Raw genomic sequence first — 23,828 nt, 5'->3', positions numbered from 1 at the left:
TTTCAAATAGACTTCTTGGGTTGATCATATAGAGTCTTTGAATCCAAAGTAAGTTTAAAATGTGTTTTGAATGCCATAAATTAAAATATTTCCTTTGCACCTCTGAAAATAAAGAATTTACTCCTCCTCTGTTCTCAGAACATAACCTACTTTCGGTGAGGACACTGCCTTCTGTCTGCCACTTGCATCTTCTGCCAAAAGGATCAAATGCCCATATCCCACCTGCACCTTTACGGTAATTTTTAGAAAACCGGCACCCCATTACTACAAAAATCTCCCACAATGAAGATCCATTAAGATCTAACAACAAATTAAACACCTGCGTGCTTATTACTGACTTTAGTTCTTACAATGACTGTCTTTGATCTGGTTACACTTTGTCACTGAGCTTCCATTATATGGCAATTTTCTGTTTTTAAAAACAAAATCTGATGTCCAGATTCCCAAAACTAGACAGAATTTGACTTTTACAGCAGCAATGCATTACATATCTAGGATACACATTTCACCACTATTGCTTCTTATGTTAGCCACCTTACCCACATGTTACACAGCTAATACAAACAGTTCTATATTTGACAGCACATTGTCTTGTGTCCTATTTTAATTAAAAATGTTTCAGATCCAAATAGCATCAAGAATCACTTTAAGCATAATTCATATAAGCTTAATTCCTGCTTGCTTATCCAAGGTTCCATAATATTGACTAATGGAGAAAAATGTATTTTTCACAGAAGGAGCAAAGCAAAACACCCTTATCTCAGCAGGCCCTCCACTCACTTCAATGGAGCAGCAGAGCAGCTTTGCTCCCTGACTTCACAGGCAAACCTACCCTCTTTCAAGTCAGGACAAAAAAAACATGAGCATGAATAATTTCAAACAAGGCACTTGCCTAGAAACTGTAATTTGGCTATTTAGGTATGGTAACTGGAGAAAAAGTGAGCTGAAAGAAAGCAGAACATGAGAAAAACTGGTTGGTTGTTTTTCACTTTCAGCTGTGTCAGGTTGACGCATTCACAAGGAAAAGCTGCAATTAGTGGCAGAACAGAGACCACTGGTGACAATGTTCTGGGTAGAAGGTGCTCAATATTGTGCAGCCTTATAGATCTTGTAGGAGGCAGACTAATGCTGCTTTGCATCCTTACTGAAAGGACCCAGGTGTTAAAGGCACTAATGTTTGTATTTCAAGATGAAAATTCTTGGCAGACTTCATTAATATATACAAAGACAGTAAGATAATATGGATGAATAGATGAATATGGCACTTAAAAACATGGTTTAGTGGTGGACTTAGCAGTGCTGGATTAACAGCTGGACTCAGACTTAAAGGTCTTTTCCAACCTAAACAGTAGAATGATTTTCTCAACATGTACTGTAGAAAATCAGTGTAAAGACACAGGCCAACCACACAATCAGTTCCTGCACGTTATATTGATTCTGTGTGAGCAAACTGAGCACCAAGTTCACGCTTCATGACTAAATATTCCCACCCGGGGTTGTTTTTGGCTAGAGCCAAGCACGGAGCGCGGTACCTCATGTGCAGGATGCCGACGAGGGTGGCGGCGAGGTCGGAGGACATCCTGCCCATGATGCAGCAGCGGCTGAGGCAGGCGAGCAGGCTGGCGGGCAGGCAGGGCAGGAAGTACACCAGCTGCACCAGGCGCCGCTGCGCCTCGGGCGGCAGCACCACCAGCGTGCCCTCGAGCGGATCTGCGGCAAACACACGGTCAGCACGCGCCCCCACACACCCCGGCTGCGCTGACCAACCACCTCAGCTACCCACTGACATGAGGATGCTATAACCAACACTAAAGAGGAAAAAAAAGGAGGAAAAAATAAGGCAATACTAGCCTAGAAAATAGGAGGCTTGGAAAAGCAGGACTTGCTCTCTACAATTTCCTTGAAAGAGGTTGCTGCCACGTAAGTCAGCCTCTTCTTCCAAGTAACAAGTGACAGGATGAGAGGAAATTGCCTTAAGTTGTATCAGAGGACTTTTGGATTTGATAGTACGAAAAATTTCTTCACTGAAAGGGTAGTCAGGCATTGGTTCAAGCTGTCCAGGGAAGTGGTGGTATCACCATCCCCTGAAGTGTTCAAAACACACATGGCATTTGGGGACACAGTTTAGTGTTGCACTTTGCAGTGCTGGGTTACCACTTGGACCTGAGAGGTATTTTTCAACTCAAATGGTTCTATGACTCTCAGACACACAAAATCTAAAGTTTCCAGTCTATTAGATTTAAGTTCTACTAATTTGAACTGAAGATGTCAATCTTTTTACTCTCTAGTAAATGACACACACGGTTCATTTTAACTTTTAGGGGACTGAACCAATCTGCAATCCAGCCCCCCATCCAGTCTTTAGGTTCACCAAGAAAACAACAGGATTTTCCACCTACTGCAACCTGCCTGCCAGGTGAGGGACAAACTTCCTCGTGCTGTAGTGTCAAAATCTTACCGTATATTCGAGCAGCAGTGGCTTGTAAACTTTGCAACAATTCCTTGTTTGAACGAGAAGCAGCAGAATGAATGATATCAATGAGCTGATTGGAAAGCTCAGGATTCCTCAAGCCAAGCAGAGCCAGTTGCTGAGGTAAGCCAGCCAACCAACGAGATAAAACTTTACTTCGACTTCTAAAGAAAGACGGAAAAATCAGTTGCAGAAAAAAAAAAGATAAAACAACAGAAACCCACACAAACTTCTCTTCCTATTCTTGACTAAGTTGTTTTTCTCCTTACTGGCTCAAACTGACACAACTGTATAGACTAAATCCTATCTTTCATAGGCTATAATTTCTATGTCAGCCTGGCTTATCAAATCAAGTATTAATTAGAAACCAAAAGCATTTCATCAGCTTATTACTAAAGTGATGATCACAAGAAAAAAACCTGCCAATTGCAAATCAAGAAGTTCAAAGTAGGTCTTTGAAGATGTCAACAAGAGTAGCATAATGATGATACAGATTATTTCACTCTCAAAGACCTGTCAACCAAAAACTTTCCAAGGTAATTAAGTACCCATGACACAAGAGGAGGGCCTTGCATAGAGATGAATTACACAACAGCAGGAAAAGCATGAAGAACAAACTCTAGAAGTGGGTGAGTTGGAGATGGGGTCAGAGGTCTCAAATCACTTGACATGGAAACAGTGGATAGGAACAAAACATTCGATAAGGCTTCCACAGAAAGAAGCAGATGCTAGTATCAAATGAAATTAGAAGGAGCCAGGATTAAACAAGCAAAAGTCAGTTGGGTCTTGACACAGCTGAGCTTTGTCACTCCCTGCCAGAGGACGCTGCAGTTGCTCTTGGTTTAGACTGGTCCAAAGCATGATGAGAAAAGCTAATGATACAGACACTCACTGAGTGATAAACTCACAGAAGCTCTGCAGAGTGAGGAAGTACAGACTTCAAATGTTGGAAGCTTAAGAATATTATGTAAAAGTAATTCTTGTCTTTCTCCTATAGCATCTCACATAGGTCAGCGCTGAAGGCAGATTGTGAGGCTGAATAGCCTTTTCAGGCTCTTACCAGTATATAAATGCATATGTGCACACACACACACACAGACACACACTATATATGAATATACACACACAGTGCATGGTACGTATGCCGTGATTAGGGGCTAAGATATACTAAAACATCAAGAGTAAACTTAATTCTGAACCATGTAATAAGTCAATTTGGCTTTTTTCCACAAGGCAGCAATAGGCCAAAAGCTCCTACTTTATCCTTTGAATCAAACACACCTAAAAAATACACACATTCACAAAAAATTCTTAAAAATGCTTCAATGTGAATTCTGCTCCTCTTAGACTATTCTTGACAAGTTTCTGAGAAAAAAATAAATTAGAAGAATGAGAACAGTCAGAGGAGGGCTGAAGGAGCTACGATGTCAAACTGAATGGTACAATATGAATGATGTCCAGGAGCTACTGAACAGTCCACATTTTGAAGAAATTAAAACACCCCTCTTGCTCCTAAAGGAAAAAAATTGAATAGTGCAGTACACAAATATTATGTTGGCTTCAAATGTCTTTTCAGATGTAAGTGTAGTCATACTTTTTTGCAAAGTTTTGAGATTTTGTTCATCTGTTACTAAAAATCATCACAGATCTATGTAGAAGATTAAGAGGAACAGCAGCAAAACTACTGCTCTTTGTGATGTCTAAAGATAGAAACTTAAAGCTTTCCAGATGATTATATGATACATGAAATTGAATGAGATGCTCAAGACTTTCAGGTACAAAAAATGGTGGTTATGTAACCTCAGGGAAATTAATTAGTATGAAAAATATCTCTTTTTCACTCTGTGTGAACAGAAGAGAAAAATGGAATATTCCCAAGTGTTTTTCTCAGTCTTTCAAATTCCCTACACTTTTTATAATGTTCGGAGTATAGCACTAGATTATTTCTGGTTGTAGATCTAATTACATGTACTCAGACATTATCACAACAGAAGATGTAACAAAGCAAAGAAGTTGTAGAAGAGAACAATTTTCCCAAAACATGACTGTGCTAGCAGATGCCATAACTTCTGAGAGACCTGAGGTTTGATTTTTTTAGTGGCAGAAACAGATCACATCCCTCAGAAAGTCAACTGTGTCCCAGCCTGTATCAAAAGAAGTGTGGGCAGAAGGTCGAGGGAGGAGATTCTGTTCCTCTAGTCTGCTCTGGTGAGATCCCACCTAGAGTCCTGCATCCAGCTCTGGGTCTCCAGAAATAAGGACATGGAGCTATTGGAGCAAGTCCATGGAGACCTAGAAGATCATCAGAGGTCTACAGCACCTCTCCTGTGAAGACAGGCTGAGAGAGCTGCTGTTGCACAGCCTGGAGAAGAGAAGGTCTTCCCATAGCCTTACAGCTGCTTTACAGTACCTGAAGGGGAGCTGCAGTTCCCAAAGCAGCCAGGACTGATGCATACACATCCACAAGTGGTTTAAGGTTTTTATGCCCTAGAACTAGATGACTTTGCTGAAAAAATACATTCTAGAAAAATTAAGATTTGGAGACAATCTGGACACACCTGATTAATGAAAAACTGTTGCAACAACATTACATAGAGAGTATAATCTCTTCCTGACTACATTTGAAGCAAGTGAAGTATCTAAAAGCTGCCCACGATCTAATAGATGCCATGATGAACCAGGAGCCCAGAAGGACAAGAACACCTTCTTAAACCCAGTCTCTTTGGAACCACACCCCCAAAACAACAGAGTATTTTTCTTGAAGAAGGTAAGTCAGAAAGGCTATACAGCCACTATCAGAACACCGACAAAGGCACTAAGTGATAAGCTCATGACCTCTGGCTGAAGTGATGGATATGCTCCATAGCTACAGCTTCATGACCTTGACACTTCCACTGACTGCCACACATTCAGTAACAATAAGCTTGTACCAGTGCACTTCAAGCTAAAATTCATGTAATTAAAATCTATCTACTACTTATGCTAAGATAGACATCTCTATTTCACAGAGCACACAAACTTTCAAATTCCAGTGACACAGTGTCAAAACAGAATGAAGTTTTATGACATCTACACATAAATTCAGTATTCTCACTCCCCAGATAAATACACTATTTTGAAATAAAAAACAATATGATTTTTTTTTTTACCTGATTCTTTGTGTCCTCAAATCTTCTTTTTGGTAAACTCTGCTAAAAAATTTCAAAAGCAATGTACGAACTGGAAAGAGCAGATTCCGTTGCTGGTATAGTGTATATACTGCTTTTATCAAGGGTTCCGTTGCTACTGGAAAAAAAAATCGGAAGTAATACTTTTTATTCTTCTGATTTTATACATGCACACACACACAGAGCTGTGATCTTTATCTACAACTGCTTACACTGTACTCCAGAGGGAAGTACCAAAATGTTTTGAAGTAACATCTGGACTGACTTCTAAACCATTGAAACAACACTTCTTGAGCAGCTTGTGAAAGAAAACAGAAAAGAAACAAAGAAAAATGAAATGGAAAGAAACAAAAAAGAAGAGAGACAACATGCAAGTGAAAACTTCAGAACTTCCTGAAGGCAGGTTGCAAGGTAGCTGAAAAGCAATAAATTCCTGCTTTTCACAGCTATCTTCCAATCCTTTCCCCCTATTGCAGTAACTTCAGACTGATGTTCTCATTTACTTCTGCTCCCAAAAACCTCACTGTCACAGTGCCTTCAGTTTTCTCTGTACTATTCCTTTCTCCCTGCCACACACTCACCAGCTCTCCTTTTCTCTGTACCAGCTGGCTCCAAGTACACTTGCTAATTAACCAGAAAATAAATACCTCAAGAAGCTGCTGGCAAGACACAGCAAGAACTGCTAACTCCTCTGCAACCTTTCCTGCTCTGAAGCTCTCATCCTCCATGTGTTATCACCAGACTTAAAACAACATTTGAAAGCTTTACCACTGTAACCAAATTGGCTAAAATTAGCCAGCAAACACAGTACTTACTGTAATAGACTGAGAAAGAGACCAAACATTTTCTTTGGAAACCAGACTAAACCACCGAATGGAAAAAAAAACAAATAATAGAAAAATACCTGAATTCAGAAAAGACAAGCCTGGAAAGAATAGGGAAGTATGTGAAAACTTAAATACATGAAAGGTATGAGACCTGACTCGGTTTGTTACAGAAGAGCTTGTGGTCCATACTTAAGTAGCAGCAATCACTTCATTATCTTCATAAACCAAAGCTGAGAAACATCTGTCTTTTCATTCAAGTACACAGATCAGTCTTAGTAAGTTATGAGTCCAAAACCAGATAAAATATTGTGTTCCACACTGAACAAAGCAACTTCTGCCTGCTGAGATGGACAAGAATGTTCCTTTCTAAAAATGATTCTGGATCCAGACAGGAGCCAGTCTTGGTCTGTAAACCTCATACTCAACTTCAAGTAACCATAGAAGGAGTCTCACTAGAAAGCACACTACAAAAATCAACTTAAATGACATGGCCACATGCCAGCATGAAGCAGAAGCCATTTGGAAGTTAAAATCTAACATTTTCCAACAGAAAAATAAAATACATTTTAATATTTCATGTAACTAAGACATATATTATTATTTTCAATGCATCAGGAGTATCAGCTTACTCAATTCATATATTCTTCAGGTGAAGATTCACCTCGGACAGCATTTTTTAAACAGAACACTGGACACTGGCTTATTCTTAAATGAATAACAATTACATCTTTGTGTAATTTATACCTAATTGATGAACTGCTAACTGAAAAAATATAAAAATAAATAAATATTCTAAGTGAGTAGAATTCTCACTTCCTTAAAACTCTGTGGCATGTTAAGTAAAACAGGTCCTACTATTTGAATTGTTTTGTGTGAACTGGACACATTTAAAAATAGAAGCAATTTTAAAAGGTACTCTTAAAAAGTAATACTTTAAAAGGTCCACATCATACAGATGCCCAAAACACAGCTGAAGAACTCATGAGGTTTTAAAATACTTTGGTTTTACCTGGCCCATGTCAAGCCTCCTTCTCAAGTGACTGAGTGTGCTCTCTTTTGTTGCACGAAGAAAATTTATCAAAAATACAACCAGCAGGCAAGCTGCTGTTAAAGTCCTACCTGAGAAATGCAAGAAACTATTATAACAATTATAAACTATTATAAAAGGAGCAGATCTCCTAACTACAGAGAGGTCTCAAGTCTGATCTTAGGCGATGGACATATATCTTCAGATAACAGAGCTACAAGCTCTTTTACATGTTCACAGAAACAGCGGGGTATGTGCATTTCACCCCAGCATAAATCTCTACTCAAAACAGGCAATCCCGAAAAACGGAAGCATGTCTGTGGGGGACAATACGCAGGAGGTTCACTATGGTTTTATTTAATCTCTTTTTCACTAGCTCTTTTGGTTTTTCTATGTAAACTTCCCTTCTTTTGATTTCCATTGTGCTCTAAACTTTTTTTTTTTCTGTAATGGCTCATTTTCCACTTTGCATTGTCTTCTAATAACACATTCCCTTCCAGTCTTTAATCTCAATGTCAAATTGCTTTCAACACATCAAGAGTTAAATTTTTTTGTATGTACCATTTTTGCAGTCCTATCTAACAAAACACAGTTCAAAATTTCTAGAGCATTATCAAAAAACCAGTCAAGGACAGAATGTTTTTCTTCCATAGAATCACATAAAGATTGAAGTGGGAACGAATTACTCTGAGCGCATTTGAAACAGGATCAGCTAGATCTGGCTGCTGGCAACTACGTCCAGATGGCTTCTGAGTATTTCCAAGGATGGAGACTCCACTATCACTATGGGCAACCTGTGCCTTGGTCATCCTTCCAGTGAAAAGGGTGTTCCCCATGTTCAGACAGCATCTCCTCTGCTTCAGTTTGTGCCTGCTGCTTGTCCTGTCACTGGGCACCACTGAAAAGAGCCTAGCTCCCTCTTCTTTGCACCCCTCCTGTAAGTATTTACATACATTGATGAGATTCTTCCCAAATCTCATCTCCAGTTGAGTCAGCCTTTCTTCACAGGTGAGACGCTCCAGTGTCTTCACCATCTTCACAGCCTTTGCTGGACTCTCGCCTGTATGTCCATGCCACTCTTGTACTAGGGACCTCCAAAGTGGACACACTACTCCAGGAATGGCCATACCAGTGCAGAGTAGAGGGGCAGGATTTCCTCCCTCAACCTGCTGTCAACGCTCCTAATGCAGCCCAGGAGCCCACTGAACTTCTTTGTTACAAGAGCCCATTGCTGGCTCCACCTGGACCCTGGTCCTTCACTGCCAAGCTGCTTCCACCTGGTTGTCCCCCAGCATGTATAGCTGCATGGGCTTGCTCCTCTCCAGCTGCAGGAGTTTGCAATTCTCCTAGTTGAACCAGCCTCCTGTTGCTCCAGTATGTAAAGGCTGCATCTCCTCTACAGATGGTAGATTAATTACAATCTGACATCTAGTCAGGTTTTTAGTTCTGCACAAGGATTATCTTGAAGGGGTGAGGTAAACCATCCACACAAACAGACACAGTTTTGTGAGATAACTACTTTCACACTGAACTTCCACAGGATCAGCAGAAAATTATTAAATTATCCACTACTTGGTAGAAATTTTGCAAAGTTAAAAAAAAAATCAATATTTAATTACAAAGAAAGGCCTGAAATATCTGATCTAACAGTCTAACAAATGCTTGGAAGCTACTTTCCTGAGTAGCAACTCCTCTGCTTTAGCTCAGGTAGTGCAACAGGCTCTGACTCTGGATTATTATTTTCAACACAAAGCTAAATTTGAAGTTCTGACAGGAAAGAGTAGCTATTACCTTTGTCACCGGGGACATGGGAATAGACAGATTTCCAATTAAAATGGATTTGGCAGGAAATATAACTGCCAAAATGTATTTGAGGGACATTTGACATATTTTCATTTTACAACTCTAACAATTGTATCTGTTGCTAGGGACTCTTCTATTAACTACTTGGATGTGGAATTCATTTCTATCACACTGGTAAAACATAAAAGACTGCTGTCACTTGTCTGGTTACTGATAAAGTTATTTCTTGAAGTTCTATATCCAAGGTCTCATTTGGAATACAACCAAGTAGTACTTGAAACGAAAGAAAATTGGACCGGTCCTGCAAGTCATAACTGGAAATGTTTTCTCTTGAAAAAGGATTCCAATCAAACACCTTGGAAAATACTCAACAGTAGCTTCCAACAAAAGTATCTTGGCATTTCACATCATCACAGAACTAAAATGGTCACCTGACAGTACTCGAGTGAGTCTATCAGCTATACGTTAATGACTTTAAATAAGAACTGGTATATTAAGTCCTTAATATACCAGTCTCTACAGCCTCTCTACAGCCTAGTAGTTCCTTCTTCAATATAAAGATAATCTTCCATTTATAAGAGTATCTTAAGAAGCAAAACCAGTAAACAGGTAGAAATATATTCATACTTTGCATATCAACAGTATGAATCTAACAGCATTCCAAAAATAAAGTCTCCAATGCTACATGCAGGGATATTACCATGAAATTCATTTTACCTCTATGACAAAATACATTTTGATGTAACAACTGAGAATGTGAAGTGCAGCATTAAAATGCTAAAACAACTCAAAGATTTGTCACTGCATAATTTTGCTTCCCAGAAACTACTCATCTTACCCTTGTTTTGCTGTATTTGCATTAGTCTCCAAGTCACCCCAAGCAATCTGTTCACTTGCTTGCTACTCAACTTGCTGCCATCCTGAAGAGTGTCTGTCACAAATTTCCTTATCATGTCCAGCCAACCAGAGTCCGTCTGAAGCGTTGAAGCACTTGCTAACGAAACCATTATGTCACACAAGGTTAAATTCAGTAAAAGATGGTCTATGTTGTTTGAGGATTTCATACAGTTCCTGTTGCTAAGGGGAGGAGGGGGGAGAACAGAAAGATTTAAAAAAATTATTTTTGAAATAAAAATGGACACCAGCTGATACCCCTAGTACATACACCAGTGTTCTACATAGACTGCAAAGGGGCAGAACAATTTCAGAACAACGTTAGCATGAATTTAGTCTCACATCTGGGTGCTGAGACAGGAGACAAGTTACTACTGGCCTGCAGCAAAACAGAATTAGCGCATCTGTTCTGATAGCTCAATAGTGAAGAAATGTGTGTTTAGCTTCTGCACCAGTACTGCTTTGCCCTACAGGACAGTCACAGTGTCCCTGCCCATCTTCCCTACTAGCTGTCCTCACCCAACCTCATAATACAACTAGAGAAATGGAAGTGAAAAGAATGTTTGAATTAAGTTTAATGTAATTCAGCAGTCATCTGAAGAAAACCTGCAGAAATATGAAACCAGTCAGCCTAAAAAAATTAGCATTTAGCAATATGCAAATTCCAGATCAACAGTTGAATAAAATACTTTAATTTCCCTAAGGCAGCACTTCATTTTCTACTAGATGCTATTCAGACAGCTTCCTATACAATATTTTACAAAGAACAACTAAAACTTCTCAATTTAAACCTTCCTACAACTGCATCTCCACAGAAATATGCAATAAAAAGTTTTATTTTCCACCATTAAAAATTTAATATTTGGTAAAGCATGTGAATCACATTTGTCCTACTTCTCTTATGGAATTAAAAGCTGCTACGTGACATTAATTTAACTCTTACCTTTTGCATGGATCTTTTTTTTTGTGCTTTACTGAATCTTGTAAAGAATAAGGAAAATGACGCATGAAGTGGTGCTTGAAATCAACAAGGTAATTCATTCGAAGCCATAGTTCCTGTTAAGGAAAGCAGATGATAGACAGAAAACATGGTAGCAATCCAGACAATTATGTTCCAAAATTCATTACTGGAATCAATGAAACTAGGAACCTTAGCTTCTCATTCCTAGTGGTTTATACATCTTTACTTTCAAGTGATGTGCATGAAGATCCACAAAACAAGGGAGTGTAACAAGAGGTTGTAAGTTAAGGCTGAGCAACATGTTGCTAACTGAACCACTTTATTTTTAGCACATATTGATGTGGATACATGCAATACTAATCTGAACTACAGATCGGAATGAAAGTACTTTTATATCAATTTATCAGGGTTCTTAAAATCAGAGGGGACTCTGTGTTTTAATGGAAAACTCAGGACAGTTGTTGCAAGTTAAACATTCTGATACTTCTTTCACCATTCCCTGTCATTAATATCCTTGTGACTGAAAACCCACTGACAAAACATTTTCCAGCAGAGGCTACTCTTACAGAAAAATGATTCAGTATTTTAAAATAATTTTGCTTGGCATGCTAGCAGATAGTCACCATTCCAAAGTGAACAGCAGAACTCACTACTAAAAAAGCCTGCATTGCTATCAAATTGATCAGGCAGAATAATCTTTTGATATTCAACTATTAAGAGCAGAGAATGGCCATTAAACTATTTCAAAAATCAATATCTTTCTGACAAGCATATTCAGAGTGGTTTTCCACAGTGACTGTAATAACCACTTTGGCCTATAAGCCCAAGGGCTATTAAATAAGCAAACCTTTAATTTTCAAACTGAGCCATTTGAATGCATTTTGTATATAAAGGTAACCATAAAGACAAAACAAACCATTAATCTAAAATAAGATTTGTCCCAAAAACCAAAATTTGCTCCAAAAACAAAAAGACAAGTTCTATGAACCGCAGATTTTTTTTTTCTTTGCACAAACAACTTAAGGTCATAATCCAACTGTGTGTACTCAAAGCAGTTCATATCTTGACAGAGGAGCATGCCATTCATGTGACCAAAAGACAGGCACCCTATGGCTAAGGGCGGCAGCTCTCCAGGATCCTACAGAAAAAGGCCAGGGACACTAGGCTGCCACAGGAATTTACCAGGTCAAGCGCCTGTTTTTTCCCCACTTCCAAGAGGGCCGCTAGAAAAGATGAAGAAGAAAAAACAGGAACAGTGTGCTTTGCTCAGACACACTGAATCCATCCCTCACAGCTAGGTATGTTTGGTAACTTTGGTCTAACGCAATGATTCCACAGATGTTTTCCAGTCATTATCCCATGTGTAGCTTTTCCTTTAGCAAAGGGCCCTACACAGTCCTATACACAGGTTAAAAACCAAGAGCTGTCAAAACATTCCTTCCAACTAGTCAATAGCCAAATTCTCCAATTTGTAAAATTTTTGGAAAAGCAGCAAAAGTTACCAAAAAAAGCAATTCAGTTATATAAGTAAAATACAGAGAAAATAACTGGGACAAAAAGGATACTGAGGATACTGACTAAAATCCTTTTTGTTTCAATGTCTCACAACCCTACCAATCACAACACAGCAACACAGATTGCACAAATATAAATTTGTTCCAATTTATATTCTCAAGGTTATCTGAGAGACAAAATGCTCTTCTCCATTACCACTTCCAGTTTCAAAACCTTTGCGCTGCAATCAAGGAGGATTCCTGAAGACTATTTACTGAACTCATGGCTCAGTTCAACGATTTTTTTTCTACAGTAAGAGGCAACAAAATCCAGATTCAAAATCTACTCAACACCTAGGCTTTTTCTCTCTTAACGAAGTATCTTCAGTACTTCAAATCACCAAACCACTATTTTTTTATCAAAACAAAATGAACTGTCATCATTATGCCAGGATCATTTCTCCCTTACCATTTTGTATGTTTCATCATGTCGCTTTGTGAGTTTCCACAATAAATGTATTATGCTAAGAACTTGCTGCATAAGCTGCTGAGATTCTGATTCCAAAAGGTTTCCAAGAATAGGAGCTGATTGTGCAGGAGATGCTTCAATCCAGCACTCAATCAGTAATGGAATTATTATCTCAATAAAACTTTTTAAGTTTTCAGCCGAGGACAGGCCTTTTTCTGCACTGTCCATTACACTTGTCAGAGACCTAAACAACAAAAGCAAAAAAGCATAAAAATATAAAGATCACACCTTTCAAAAGAAGATTACAGTAATTCCTGTTTTCTGAATAATTGGAAAAGTTACTTTTTTAACGCATTAAATATTTGCTAGCTTTCTTGCTAGATATTTCAGTAAGGAAAAAAAAAAGGAGCTCAAACCATCTACAACAAACCTGCTCCCCAGGTCTCCCTGCAAGTTTGTGTGCTTCTTTTAATAACTTCCTAGATTTCAGTATTTCTTTCCCCATTGTTACATGAAATGTAGAAATGCAATATGCATTATCCTATCACCTTCAACCAACAGGAAAGAATTAAATATGTTCAGCACAACAAAATAGTAAAAAGCCTCTTCTAAGCTCATTAAAGCAAAATAACGAAGCTGACTACAAGGTGTTATCAAATGCATGAGGTTTATTACAGTTAATAACCATCTCCAACTATAACAAACACAATGTTTTACATATAAAATGTTGAAAAAATGTTCCTGTAAAAATATACCTGTGGTTCTCACCCAATGTCTAGCTATTATATTCAGAAAAGCAACTAAACATAAAACTATCTGACAATGAAATTTTAAAATTTTAGAAACTAAGACACAGTTTAAATTAATATAATATCTGCCAGAAATCAAGAAAACCAATTCTTTTTCTCTTCCCACTCAAAAATCACTTTGTGTCTCTGAAAGGATAATCAACATATATGACCCAACCCTGCTACTTGATAAATTCAATCAATTTGTATCCAATTTAAAAAGAAGATTCTTCAAAAGAACTAAAACCCTGAATGAATCCTGTTAATTTTAAGGAGTACAGATTCCTAAAAAAAAAAGGCAACAGTTTGTAAAATTTGTAAAATTGTTTTCCATTATAATTTTGTTTCCTAATAGCAGGGAATTCGTATTATAATTCTAATTTCCTAACACACATAAGATTAGCACACTGAACCTCCTGCTAAACTCCCTTCTATTTCAGTGATGATCTCCAAGTCATTTTTCTTTACATATTCACTCAAAACAGGAACTGAAAAACTTTCCACAGACCTGCCGAAGTTTTGTTTACTAATATTTTAATTTCATATTGAAGATATAAAGCAGTTTTCCTAGTCACTTCTAAATTATCCAATTAGCTATATAACCTTCTATGAAGCTACATGTTGTTGCCATCATCTATAATACAAATAACAAAAGAAAATTTTATTCTGCAGTTTCTTTCTACTTAATATCAGTGTATCAAGAAAATTACTAAATCAAAACAAACCCAGGTATTAAAAAGTATAAAAGGAACAGGGAGGAAAAAAAATAAAAACAAAGTGTGAGATGAACACAAGCTATTTTTCAATGAAGGCAAGATGGGGGAGAGAACTTAGATCTCCAGACCAAAATAAAAAGGATTAATAGAAACATAACTGATCATAAGAAAAAAAAAAAAATTGCTTTACTTTTACTTGCTACAATTATCAAACATGTTAAACTTTATAAAGCTTAGCTTTAACTAACATATCCAATAAATATAATTTGGTTTATTTGTCAGGTTTTTTTGCCTTATTTCATTTCTGTAGTGCAGGTAATGCAGTAGACACTGCCTTCTTTCAGACTAGAAAGTTTAAGATGAATGGTTCTATCTCAGACTTTTTAACTCTCAGTCATCTCAAATACAGCAGACAAATCCCATATTTCACTTTCAATCACAATGAATTCTAAAGCCTGTTGATACCAACACTATAATCTCATTGAAAGTGAGATTGGCCTGTAAATGCTATGCTGTGACAGGATTATGCTCTCAGATGAGAGTCTGAAATTTCAGTAATTGGTGGAATAGTTCTGAAATAGTAGTCTTTAGTAATTTATTTTCTAAAAAATACCTGATATTACAGCAGAACTCTGGAATTCTAGAAATTTATTTAATGAACCCAGAAACCTCCCAGTTAAAAAGTGAATAGTGCATGAAACCTGAGAAACTGGTAATCCATACTGGAAGTATAACACACACACACAACTATTTCAGTACTTTTCTGAAACAAGGAATGGAAAAAGAAAGAATTCATGCCAAAAGGGATACTCCTTCCAGCTGCTGAAAGCATTGGGGTAAGAATACTTAGCATAGCTTTCATGTACCCCTGCAGAAGAAGCCCCTGTTTCTCAAGATATTCAAGATATTCAAGGTTAACAATGAAAGTGTAAAATAAAATTGAAGTGCTAGTAACAGATGATGACAAAATATTAAAGCAATCTGTCCAGCATTTATTTGATTAGTACAGCATACTTAACAATACAGGTTCACTCGACCTGGGCAGGTTTGATGCCAATTGCACTGTCACATATCTGTTATCACTACTCTTGAGTGGTAGGGGACTCTTGGAAACACAGCAAAGCTTATTACCTTTATACCAGAATAAAAGCCTGTTGAAGGGAGCTGCAAGATATTTGTGTACCCCCTAAGCTGCCATTTTTCTTTAAAATGCCAGCATTTTTATACAGCAGGACGAAACAAAAATTGTGTAAATATCTGCCTTTTGATAGTGAGAAGACAATAGAAATTCAGCAAAGGGAAGTCAAGGAAGCATAAAAGAAATAGAAAATAAAAACAACTTGCTGTTCTTTAAAACAGGGAATGTCTTGGAAGTTAAGTTTTTATGACTTGCAGTTTAAGCCAGGTTACTTGTCCTCCTTTTCTGTGTGCACTGCCAAATGCAGCAAACACACAGCACACCGAGTGAACTGCATTTTCCTTTTCTCTTTGATGTACATGTACATATTTATTGGCTATGCTTCATCTTCCATTTCAGTTTCTCAAGTAATTTTTTCTTTTCTCTGCAGCTTCATATTGTCCTCTCTCAGCAGAATCTGAAGCTCAACTGTTTCTCTTCCAGTCACAACAAAAAAAAACCAAAAACACACGCCTTGGTACCACCACATTTGAGTTGTGAAGGCTGTTTTTCCACACCTGAAATGAGTTTGATGCAAAAAGCAGCACAGTCAGCACATAATGCAGAGAACATATTTGAACAATTTCCTAATACACCACAATTTTTAATTTATACACCGTAGAAAGATCTAGCATACAACAGAAGATAATGAAGTCTTAAGAGTTACATCATCGAATCATCCAGCATTCCAAGCACAGAATCTATCCTTTTTATTAAACAGTAATACTGCAAACTGATTCAGAAAATCTCATTCCATAATCACTAGGTTATCAGTGACATGTCAGCCCTGTCCAATGAGCTCGCAAGATTAAATAGATAAAGGAACTATTTTCAACAAAATTGAAACTTACTTGCAGTATCAGTGAGAAGACCATCAATACACACACACTGCAAATAATTAGTTATGGTTTGGTCAACTCATTATCCTTAGCTAGTCACAGACTTGACTATTTGACTTTAAACACTCACACACTGAGTATTGTACCTCTTATTACAAGTAATTTCTGTCCTTGCAGTACTGGCACAGGCCTGGGAATGCCCATAAAAGGCAACAATTGGGGTTGCAAGTGACAGAATTAAACACCTTTAGATTATTAGAAATTCTTTCAGTGGCCAATACAAAAACCACCACCACAATTCTTTGCTATTGGAAACTTCACACATAGTCACTAAAACAAGCTTTACCCTTGTGAAAAACAAATACACCAAAAATATGCACAAATGCAATAAAATGAGAACATTTTAGTACCTTCAGCAGATGATCCTTCCCTTTCTATTCTTCTCTTCTGCTGCCATCAGCTTGCTTTGCCAATCTCGCCTTGGATTCTAGCCATGTTTCCTTCTATTCTTCTGGCTCCTCCTTATGCTTGCAAACATCTTTTTGTAAGTATTTATAACCAGAAGCACATCACGACGTTCCACCAAAATCTAGCTCCTCAGAAAAGCGGAATCCAATTCAGGTGACACCAGATGTAAAGTTTATTTTCCTAGACCTTGGATACAATGCATCTTCAGCTATTACACGGCCTGGTACATCATACACTGCATATCACCCAGGGCACAATACAAGCATCCTCTGATACACAGTGGTCCACAACTGTGTGCTTCTGACTGCAAAAATGAACTCAGTAGAACTGTTCTGTGCTCAGCACTGAACCCTTCCCCTGCCTCAAGGGGGCATCACCAGCCTAGCTGCCAGCTAAAATTTTACAGCAGATACTTCTGGTCATGACTGAATACTTATGCTGAAAACCACTTTTAGGAGAATAAGCTGACCTTCTTACTTAGCCTAATATGTTTCCTATACCTACCAAAAGTAATATGCTGCCTCTCTAGAAGAGTAGGAATATCTGTCTCTCCCTGACAGAGATGGAAAACACCTGCCAATTCAGGTCAACCTGTGGTTTTCAGCAAGAACACCTCTTCTTCTGTCCTTCATTCCTTCAAAGATGTAAGACAGACATAGTAATGGAGTAGGCAGTGGGTTTTAAACCCCTTTTTGCCACTGACTTCCTAGATGAATTTGGCATAACTGCTTCATACCTCTTACTTTGTCTTCTCAGCAGTAAAACAAGTATTGTGGTTTTTCTTCAAACCACCTTGGTATCTACCAGGAACAGAGCTGTGTAACAGCTAAACTGCTTCCATTTTTTAAATCACCATTCCAGGTCTCCTGCCAGCAGGTATGTAGCATCCATAGTAACGTGTGTGAGGATGGCAATGTTCAAAAAGAACCATAAAGTGAGGTGGGAGGTTCACCTCTAGTGGGTGAATCAGAGAGGAGGAAGAGAAATCAAAACAGTTGTTTATTTTTCCCTTAACTTCAGCTCACATCTGTTTAGAGTACTACTGAAAACCCACACAAACCTTTCTGTGACTAAGCACACTGCACTTTCATATTCATCAGCATGTCTCAGCCAAGACATCTTTCATCCACAGTGAGTATATAAACCAGTGAAGTTATCAAAATATCTAGAATTGGAAACTCAGCAGAACTTCATACCACCAGACACTGCCACTTTAAAAAGGATCTGCTGTCTTTTTTAAAAGGAGCTACAGTCAAAGATAACAGACTCCTAAGCTTATGATAGACTCTTGAAGGTAAAAGCACAAAATTTCAGTAAAATTCATTATCACAAATGAGCTTAGGTTTCACATAAAGCAATTTGCCTACTTGCCCCTAGGTCTTTTAGACATCCTGCAAGAAGCTGTCAGTTTACATTCCAAAAATATCCCAATAGAGCTGGTAATCCAAAATTATCATTAATAGCATAAAATAAAGACTTGATAATGGAAAGGTTCATGATATACACATAATACAGTTATCTGCTGTATTTTTAAGCCCCTGCAGTAAGACTACAAATTACGCAAAGTGTCCTAAAATATGGCTAAGGGACAATCCCACTAAAAAAAATAAATTGCAATCACACAGCTGAAATTAATTCCCAAACGAGTCAACATTTTCTCACCTCAGTCTAAATGTTGAGTTGATCTTTGGTCGTAAGCCACCAGCCAGTTGTATATGTTGCTGATTATTTGCATGGAGCTTCCAACTAACACATATTGGGTGCCTCACAGAATGAGAGCTGTCCTTCTGCTCTTGAAGCCCTTCATCCTCTGTATCACTGGATCCATCTACCACTGCTTGCAGAAACTTCTTGAGCCTGGTAAGTACATTTAACCTCCACTGCTGAGAAGTTACTCTGCGATTTGGGTTAACAGAGAGCATCCAGAAAAGTTTGTCCCTGCTTTTCAGTCTTTTTGAGAGTTGCTGGTGAGAAATAAGCTCAACAAAATTCTTCAACAATATAACGCTGCGGTCTGTAAGAAGAGTTGGGTATGCTTCCAATAAAACGTCCAAGACTTTCAATGAATCTTCCTGAATTCCCTCACTGATATGAGTCATGGCACTAGAGAGATGGGCACTTACCAAAGGAAAAAATGGAGCAATCTGTTCTGCTCTTATTTTTGAAGCCAAGAACTGCAGCAGGTGAACAGCTGCTCCTCTGACACTGGAATCTTTGTCTGTAAACACAGCTGCCACCTCACTTATTATACTGGAAAAGTGTGCATCAATTACAAAGGGATACTGAGACAGGAGTTCTTTGAGTCCAAGAAGTGCATTATGCTTAACCCCAGGACTATAGTGATGCATCTGTGAGAGCAGATCCTAGAAGGAAACAAACATATACACTTGTCATCATTACTATTTTAAGCTGTTCAAACTTCCCCCATGTATTTTCTGCATATTTTTCCTAAGCACTTAAAAATACAGAATATTCTTGCGATGTACTGCTGTTCACAATAGCAAAATGTGTTTAGAATGAACATGGTATCCATTTTATAGCACAACAATAAACAAATAATTAGAATTCAGTGACATGGAAAACAAGATATAATGGCTTGTCCTTAGGCCTCATCCTTAAGTTTATGCACAATCCTACTGACTCAACAGAGGGATGACCAAAGGAAAGTCCTCTCACTCTTGTTCTCAAAAGCAGAACTACAAAACCTCAGCCTGAATAGCTTTCCTCCATTTAAGCAGAAAGCTGCAAGAGACAGAAGACACAAAGGAAAACAAATCCACCCTGCAGAGAAATACAAGATATTGCAGTAAACATAGTCAACCTAGATAAAACGCAAGCAATTTTCAGTCATTTCAGAATGTAATATCACAGTATACCTTTATGTTAAGTTTTCTATTTTGTGTAGGAAGCACTCCATCTTCTTTAAGCTGCTCAGGAATTTGTATGGCCTTTGTTTTGAAGGTAGTATCAGTTGCATTCTCTAGTTTAGGCTTTTTTTTCCCAACTTTTAATTTCACTTTCTGGAAATCCTCCTGACGTTTTCTTTTTTTAGTCATTCTGATTCTCTGCAAAGAGAATTTAATTTGATTAAAACCACAACAAAAGTAGTTTTTCCACCAAAGAGCAGCAGCCTCCTAACAATAGCTACTGTTTTCATTATTTTGTCTATGCATAAATGAGTGTCCACTCCTGAGACAAGATGCTAGACTAAACAGACATGCAGACTGATTCCATGCAGCTGTTCGTTCTTCCAGTGTCCAGAAAACATTCTGCTGCTGCTCCTTTGGCCGTCTCTGCTCTGAGAACTACTTTATTAAAAAGCATCCAGATATCTGCATCTGCCACTGCTTTATCGAGAGTTAAGTTGATGATTTGGTTTTGTTTTAAAAAGTTCCTGCCAACAGAGTAACTTTTTACATACCCAATTCTAGTCAAGCCAAGGAGCTCAGCGAACCATTCCCTTTCAATTGTACGCTGATTACCAAGTCCATTGCTAACAGCACACAGCCTGCACATGTGCAATCGTAGGTTTAAATAGGCCTTCACCACAAAAGGACACAAAAAAATCTAGGAAAACTTACACTGAAAATACCAGTCTGAGCATTTTAATATAACCAGAAGTAGGGGAAAAGAAGAGGTCAAATGAGTAACTACAGACTAAAAAAAAAAAAAGAAGAAAAATACATTTTTAATAAGGCCTAAGAAATGAGGTATCTGAGCCATTATACTTGTAAGCTGTACAAACATACTGGAATAGAGGCACAATAACCAAATTAAAACTGCCATAAGCTTCTAAATAGCTTTTTGGCTTTGTTCTAGCTGTTTTGATACTGAGGCACTCTTACTTCTATCAGGTTAAAAAAAAAAAACCACACTGACAAAGCCCCAACACACACTACACCACAGATTGTTTTATTTAATCCTCTCAAAAAAACCCCAAACAAACCACCCTCCACTTTCCCCACAAAAAAACCCTAAACAACAAAAAACTGAATCAAGAAAAACCCAAGCCAAAACTCCCAACAATACAACTGACTAAACCCAGAAATTTCTAAATAATATATTCAAACAATGATTCTCTTCTGGTGGATGTGATCATCATTCCTAGAGCTGATTTTCCCAATGGATTTCAAGCTGAAATTTGTGCTGTACTAGAGTATTTCATATACACATCAACAGAATAATCATTAAAGAATGTTTTAAAACAAGCTGTCATTTTCTATTATTTTAAAACAATATAAACAACTGATTACACCAACATTTGACTACAATTTAATTTCTCTTTTTCACATACCATACTATGTTAAAAAATTATATGCAAGACCACTTTAACTGAAGTACAAATTTGGCGTAAGTAATCTATCAACTCCAAAAGCTTTCAAAAAACTTGGAACCTGGTGCTGAAAGAAAAAGGTCCTTTAGTGTCCAACTATAACAACCATGGTTTTATAAATGTTTGATTTTTACCATATGCATTGTTTTAGGAAAGAACTACAAGAATTTCACTACATGATATATAGAAATAGCTAGAAGCTTTTGATGTAGAAGTTATTTCCATTTACAAGGCTTGCTTTTACAAGAGTAGATATCTGGCTTCCAATCAGCATAAAAACTTCACAATACAGGTGTGCACAAAAATGAACAAGGTCAATTAAGTTCTTTTAAAGGAGGAGGCTTGTAAAATATCCTTTCTCCTACTGAAAGCAGCACAAAAAATACCTCACAAAAATATTCTGGGAATAATTGGTAATCTAGGCCTACCCATTTCCAATTCATACGTACCATGCTACACCAGAAGATAAAATCCTTATAAAACCAAAACCATGGTCAAACACCACAATGGCTACATAATAAGACATCAGGTAAAACTGTATACAGCTGATGAAAGTATGTAACCATTTCAATGAAACTTCTTGCAGAAACAACTGCCTCTGACACAAATTGCATTTTACAAGGAGAGACTGTGGGAGCTGGGCCTGTTTAGTCTGCAGAAGACGGAAAGGGAATTCCATTATTGCATTTAAATTTCTCCAAGATGGGTGCCAAGAAGATGGTGCCAGAGTGTTTTCAGGGGAGCCCAGCAACAGGATGAGGAGCAATGGCTGTACACTGAAACACATGAAATTCCACCTCAACATGAAGAAGAAATTCTTTACTTTAAGGGTATAAGAGCAGAGGAACATGCTGCCCAATAAGGTCTCTGGAGAAAATCCAACCCACCTGGATGCATTCCTATGTCACCTGCTCTAGGTTATAGTGCCTTGGCAGGCAGACAGGACTAAATGATCTCCAGAGGTCCCTTCCAACCCTAACTAACCTGTGATTCTGTGTACTTTCACCAGGCCCTCCTCCAACAAGACTGAACACCTAACAGTTAAGCGCTAACACGGTTTTACAATCGGAAACATTAAAGCAACGTCCAATCGTTAAACATAAAGCCGAATGCAGTGCTTTTCAGACACCATTTCAGACGTCACTCAGGCTCGCAGAAAATATTCGGTTACAGGTGGGACCTCGGAACTCTTGGAGCTCTTTTCCAACTAAATGATTCTGCCTTCACTCCCTCGCAGCTCCCAAGTGGCATCCTTAGAGAACCTCATTACCTTGCTCAGTCAGGAAAATCCTGAGAAACCCGAAGGCAAGGCACACGCCCTGACTCCTCCGATCTGATAAGGATTTCCCCCCGGGCGAGCTCTCTCCCGGCACAGCACAGCGATACTTACAGGCGATCACCTCCGCGCGGCTCCCGCGCCGGCAGCGCATCCCCCGCCGCCGCCACCTGCACCGCCCGCCGCGCCGCGCACGCCGTACCCGAGCGCCGGAGCGGCCGCTCCTCCCGCGGGTCTAGGCCGTCACGCTGCCTCCCTCGCCGTCCCGGGACATCCTTCGGCTCGCTGCCCGAGCGCCGCGTCCCTCCGCCCCGCTCCAGTCGCTCTACGAGGCGTTCAAATAAAGGCGCGTCAGTGCCGGCCCGGCGCCGGGGAGGCCGCAAGTTCGGCCCCGGGAGCGCCGGGCGAGGCGGGAGCGGCGGCGGGGAGAAGCCGCCGGGGGACGTGCAGCAGGGGCGGCGGCGCGCGGCGGAGCCGATGCCTCCGGTTTCCCCGGGAGCGGCACCCGGCCCGCGGCGCGGCGGCTCCCGCTTTTCCCGCCGCCTCCCCGGCGCAGGGACGCGAGGGGAGGGCGGGTCGCACAAAAGGCGGGCGGCCCTTGGCGCAGGGGCCGGGCGAGCGCGGCGGCCCCGCGAGCAGGGACGGACGGAGAGGGGCCGCGCCGGGCCCGGGACCCCGACCCGCCTCCGCCCGCCTCCTCCCGCGCCGCCCGCGCGCGGCCGCCCGCTCACTCACCAACCACGCGCGCGGCAGCGCCGGCCCCGCTTCCGCCCCCGCCGAGCGCCTGCCCGGAAGCGGCCGCCCACGTGAGCGGCGCCGCCAGCGCCCGCCCCGCCCGCCAGCGCCACGCGCGCTTCCGCCGCGGCCGCACGCGCCGGCGCCCCCTGCCGGCCGGGCGGACCCAGGGGTCTCGCCGGCGTCCCCTGCCCGGCGGGAATGCGGCGCCGAGGCTCCGGCTCCGTCTGGGATAGGGCCGCGCTTGCGCACATCTGCCTCCAGAGGGAAAGGGGCGGGCAGGCACTGATCCCTTCTCCGAGATGACCAGTGACAGGACCCGAGGGAATGGCCTGAAGTTGTGTCACGGGAGGTTCAGGCTGGGTATCAGGGAAAGGTTCCTCAC

General features: G+C 39.7%; 1 protein-coding gene and 1 long non-coding RNA gene across 6 annotated transcripts in view; both read right to left on the bottom strand.

Moving 5' to 3' along the window:
• The window catches only part of TEX10 (testis expressed 10), a 54,548-nt gene extending 31,044 nt beyond the window's left edge, over positions 1–23,504 (bottom strand). The window contains exons 1-10 of one of the 5 annotated variants that reach the window (XM_077784723.2): positions 23,444–23,504; positions 22,823–23,033; positions 19,976–20,164; positions 18,762–19,462; positions 13,112–13,355; positions 11,132–11,244; positions 10,133–10,371; positions 5,620–5,752; positions 2,459–2,634; positions 1,533–1,710 (exon numbers count right to left, since the gene is read on the bottom strand). In XM_077784723.2, the coding sequence (XP_077640849.1) occupies positions 1,533–1,710; positions 2,459–2,634; positions 5,620–5,752; positions 10,133–10,371; positions 11,132–11,244; positions 13,112–13,355; positions 18,762–19,462; positions 19,976–20,155 (1,964 nt within the window). In that variant the 5' untranslated portion in view covers positions 20,156–20,164; positions 22,823–23,033; positions 23,444–23,504. Of the gene's footprint in view, positions 1–1,532; positions 1,711–2,458; positions 2,635–5,619; positions 5,756–10,132; positions 10,372–11,131; positions 11,245–13,111; positions 13,356–18,761; positions 19,463–19,975; positions 20,165–22,822; positions 23,034–23,443 lie in introns of those variants that run through there. The other 4 variants (XM_077784717.2, XM_085571816.1, XM_085571815.1 and 1 more) reach the window with 4 other exon arrangements.
• LOC146768344 (uncharacterized) lies at positions 13,760–18,331 on the bottom strand. The gene is made up of 2 exons (XR_014952817.1): positions 17,042–18,331; positions 13,760–16,310 (listed from the first exon to the last, which is right to left on the bottom strand). It is a non-coding gene; the product is annotated as an uncharacterized LOC146768344 (long non-coding RNA).
• Positions 23,505–23,828: the final 324 nt, after the last annotated feature.

The sequence above is a fragment of the Lonchura striata genome, chromosome 2 (genome assembly GCF_050655825.1).
Source record: "Lonchura striata isolate lonStrDom1 chromosome 2, ASM5065582v1, whole genome shotgun sequence".
Classification (NCBI taxonomy): domain Eukaryota; kingdom Metazoa; phylum Chordata; class Aves; order Passeriformes; family Estrildidae; genus Lonchura; species Lonchura striata.
Note: the sequence above shows the minus strand (reverse complement) of the source record. Positions and strands in the feature narration are given on the sequence as shown.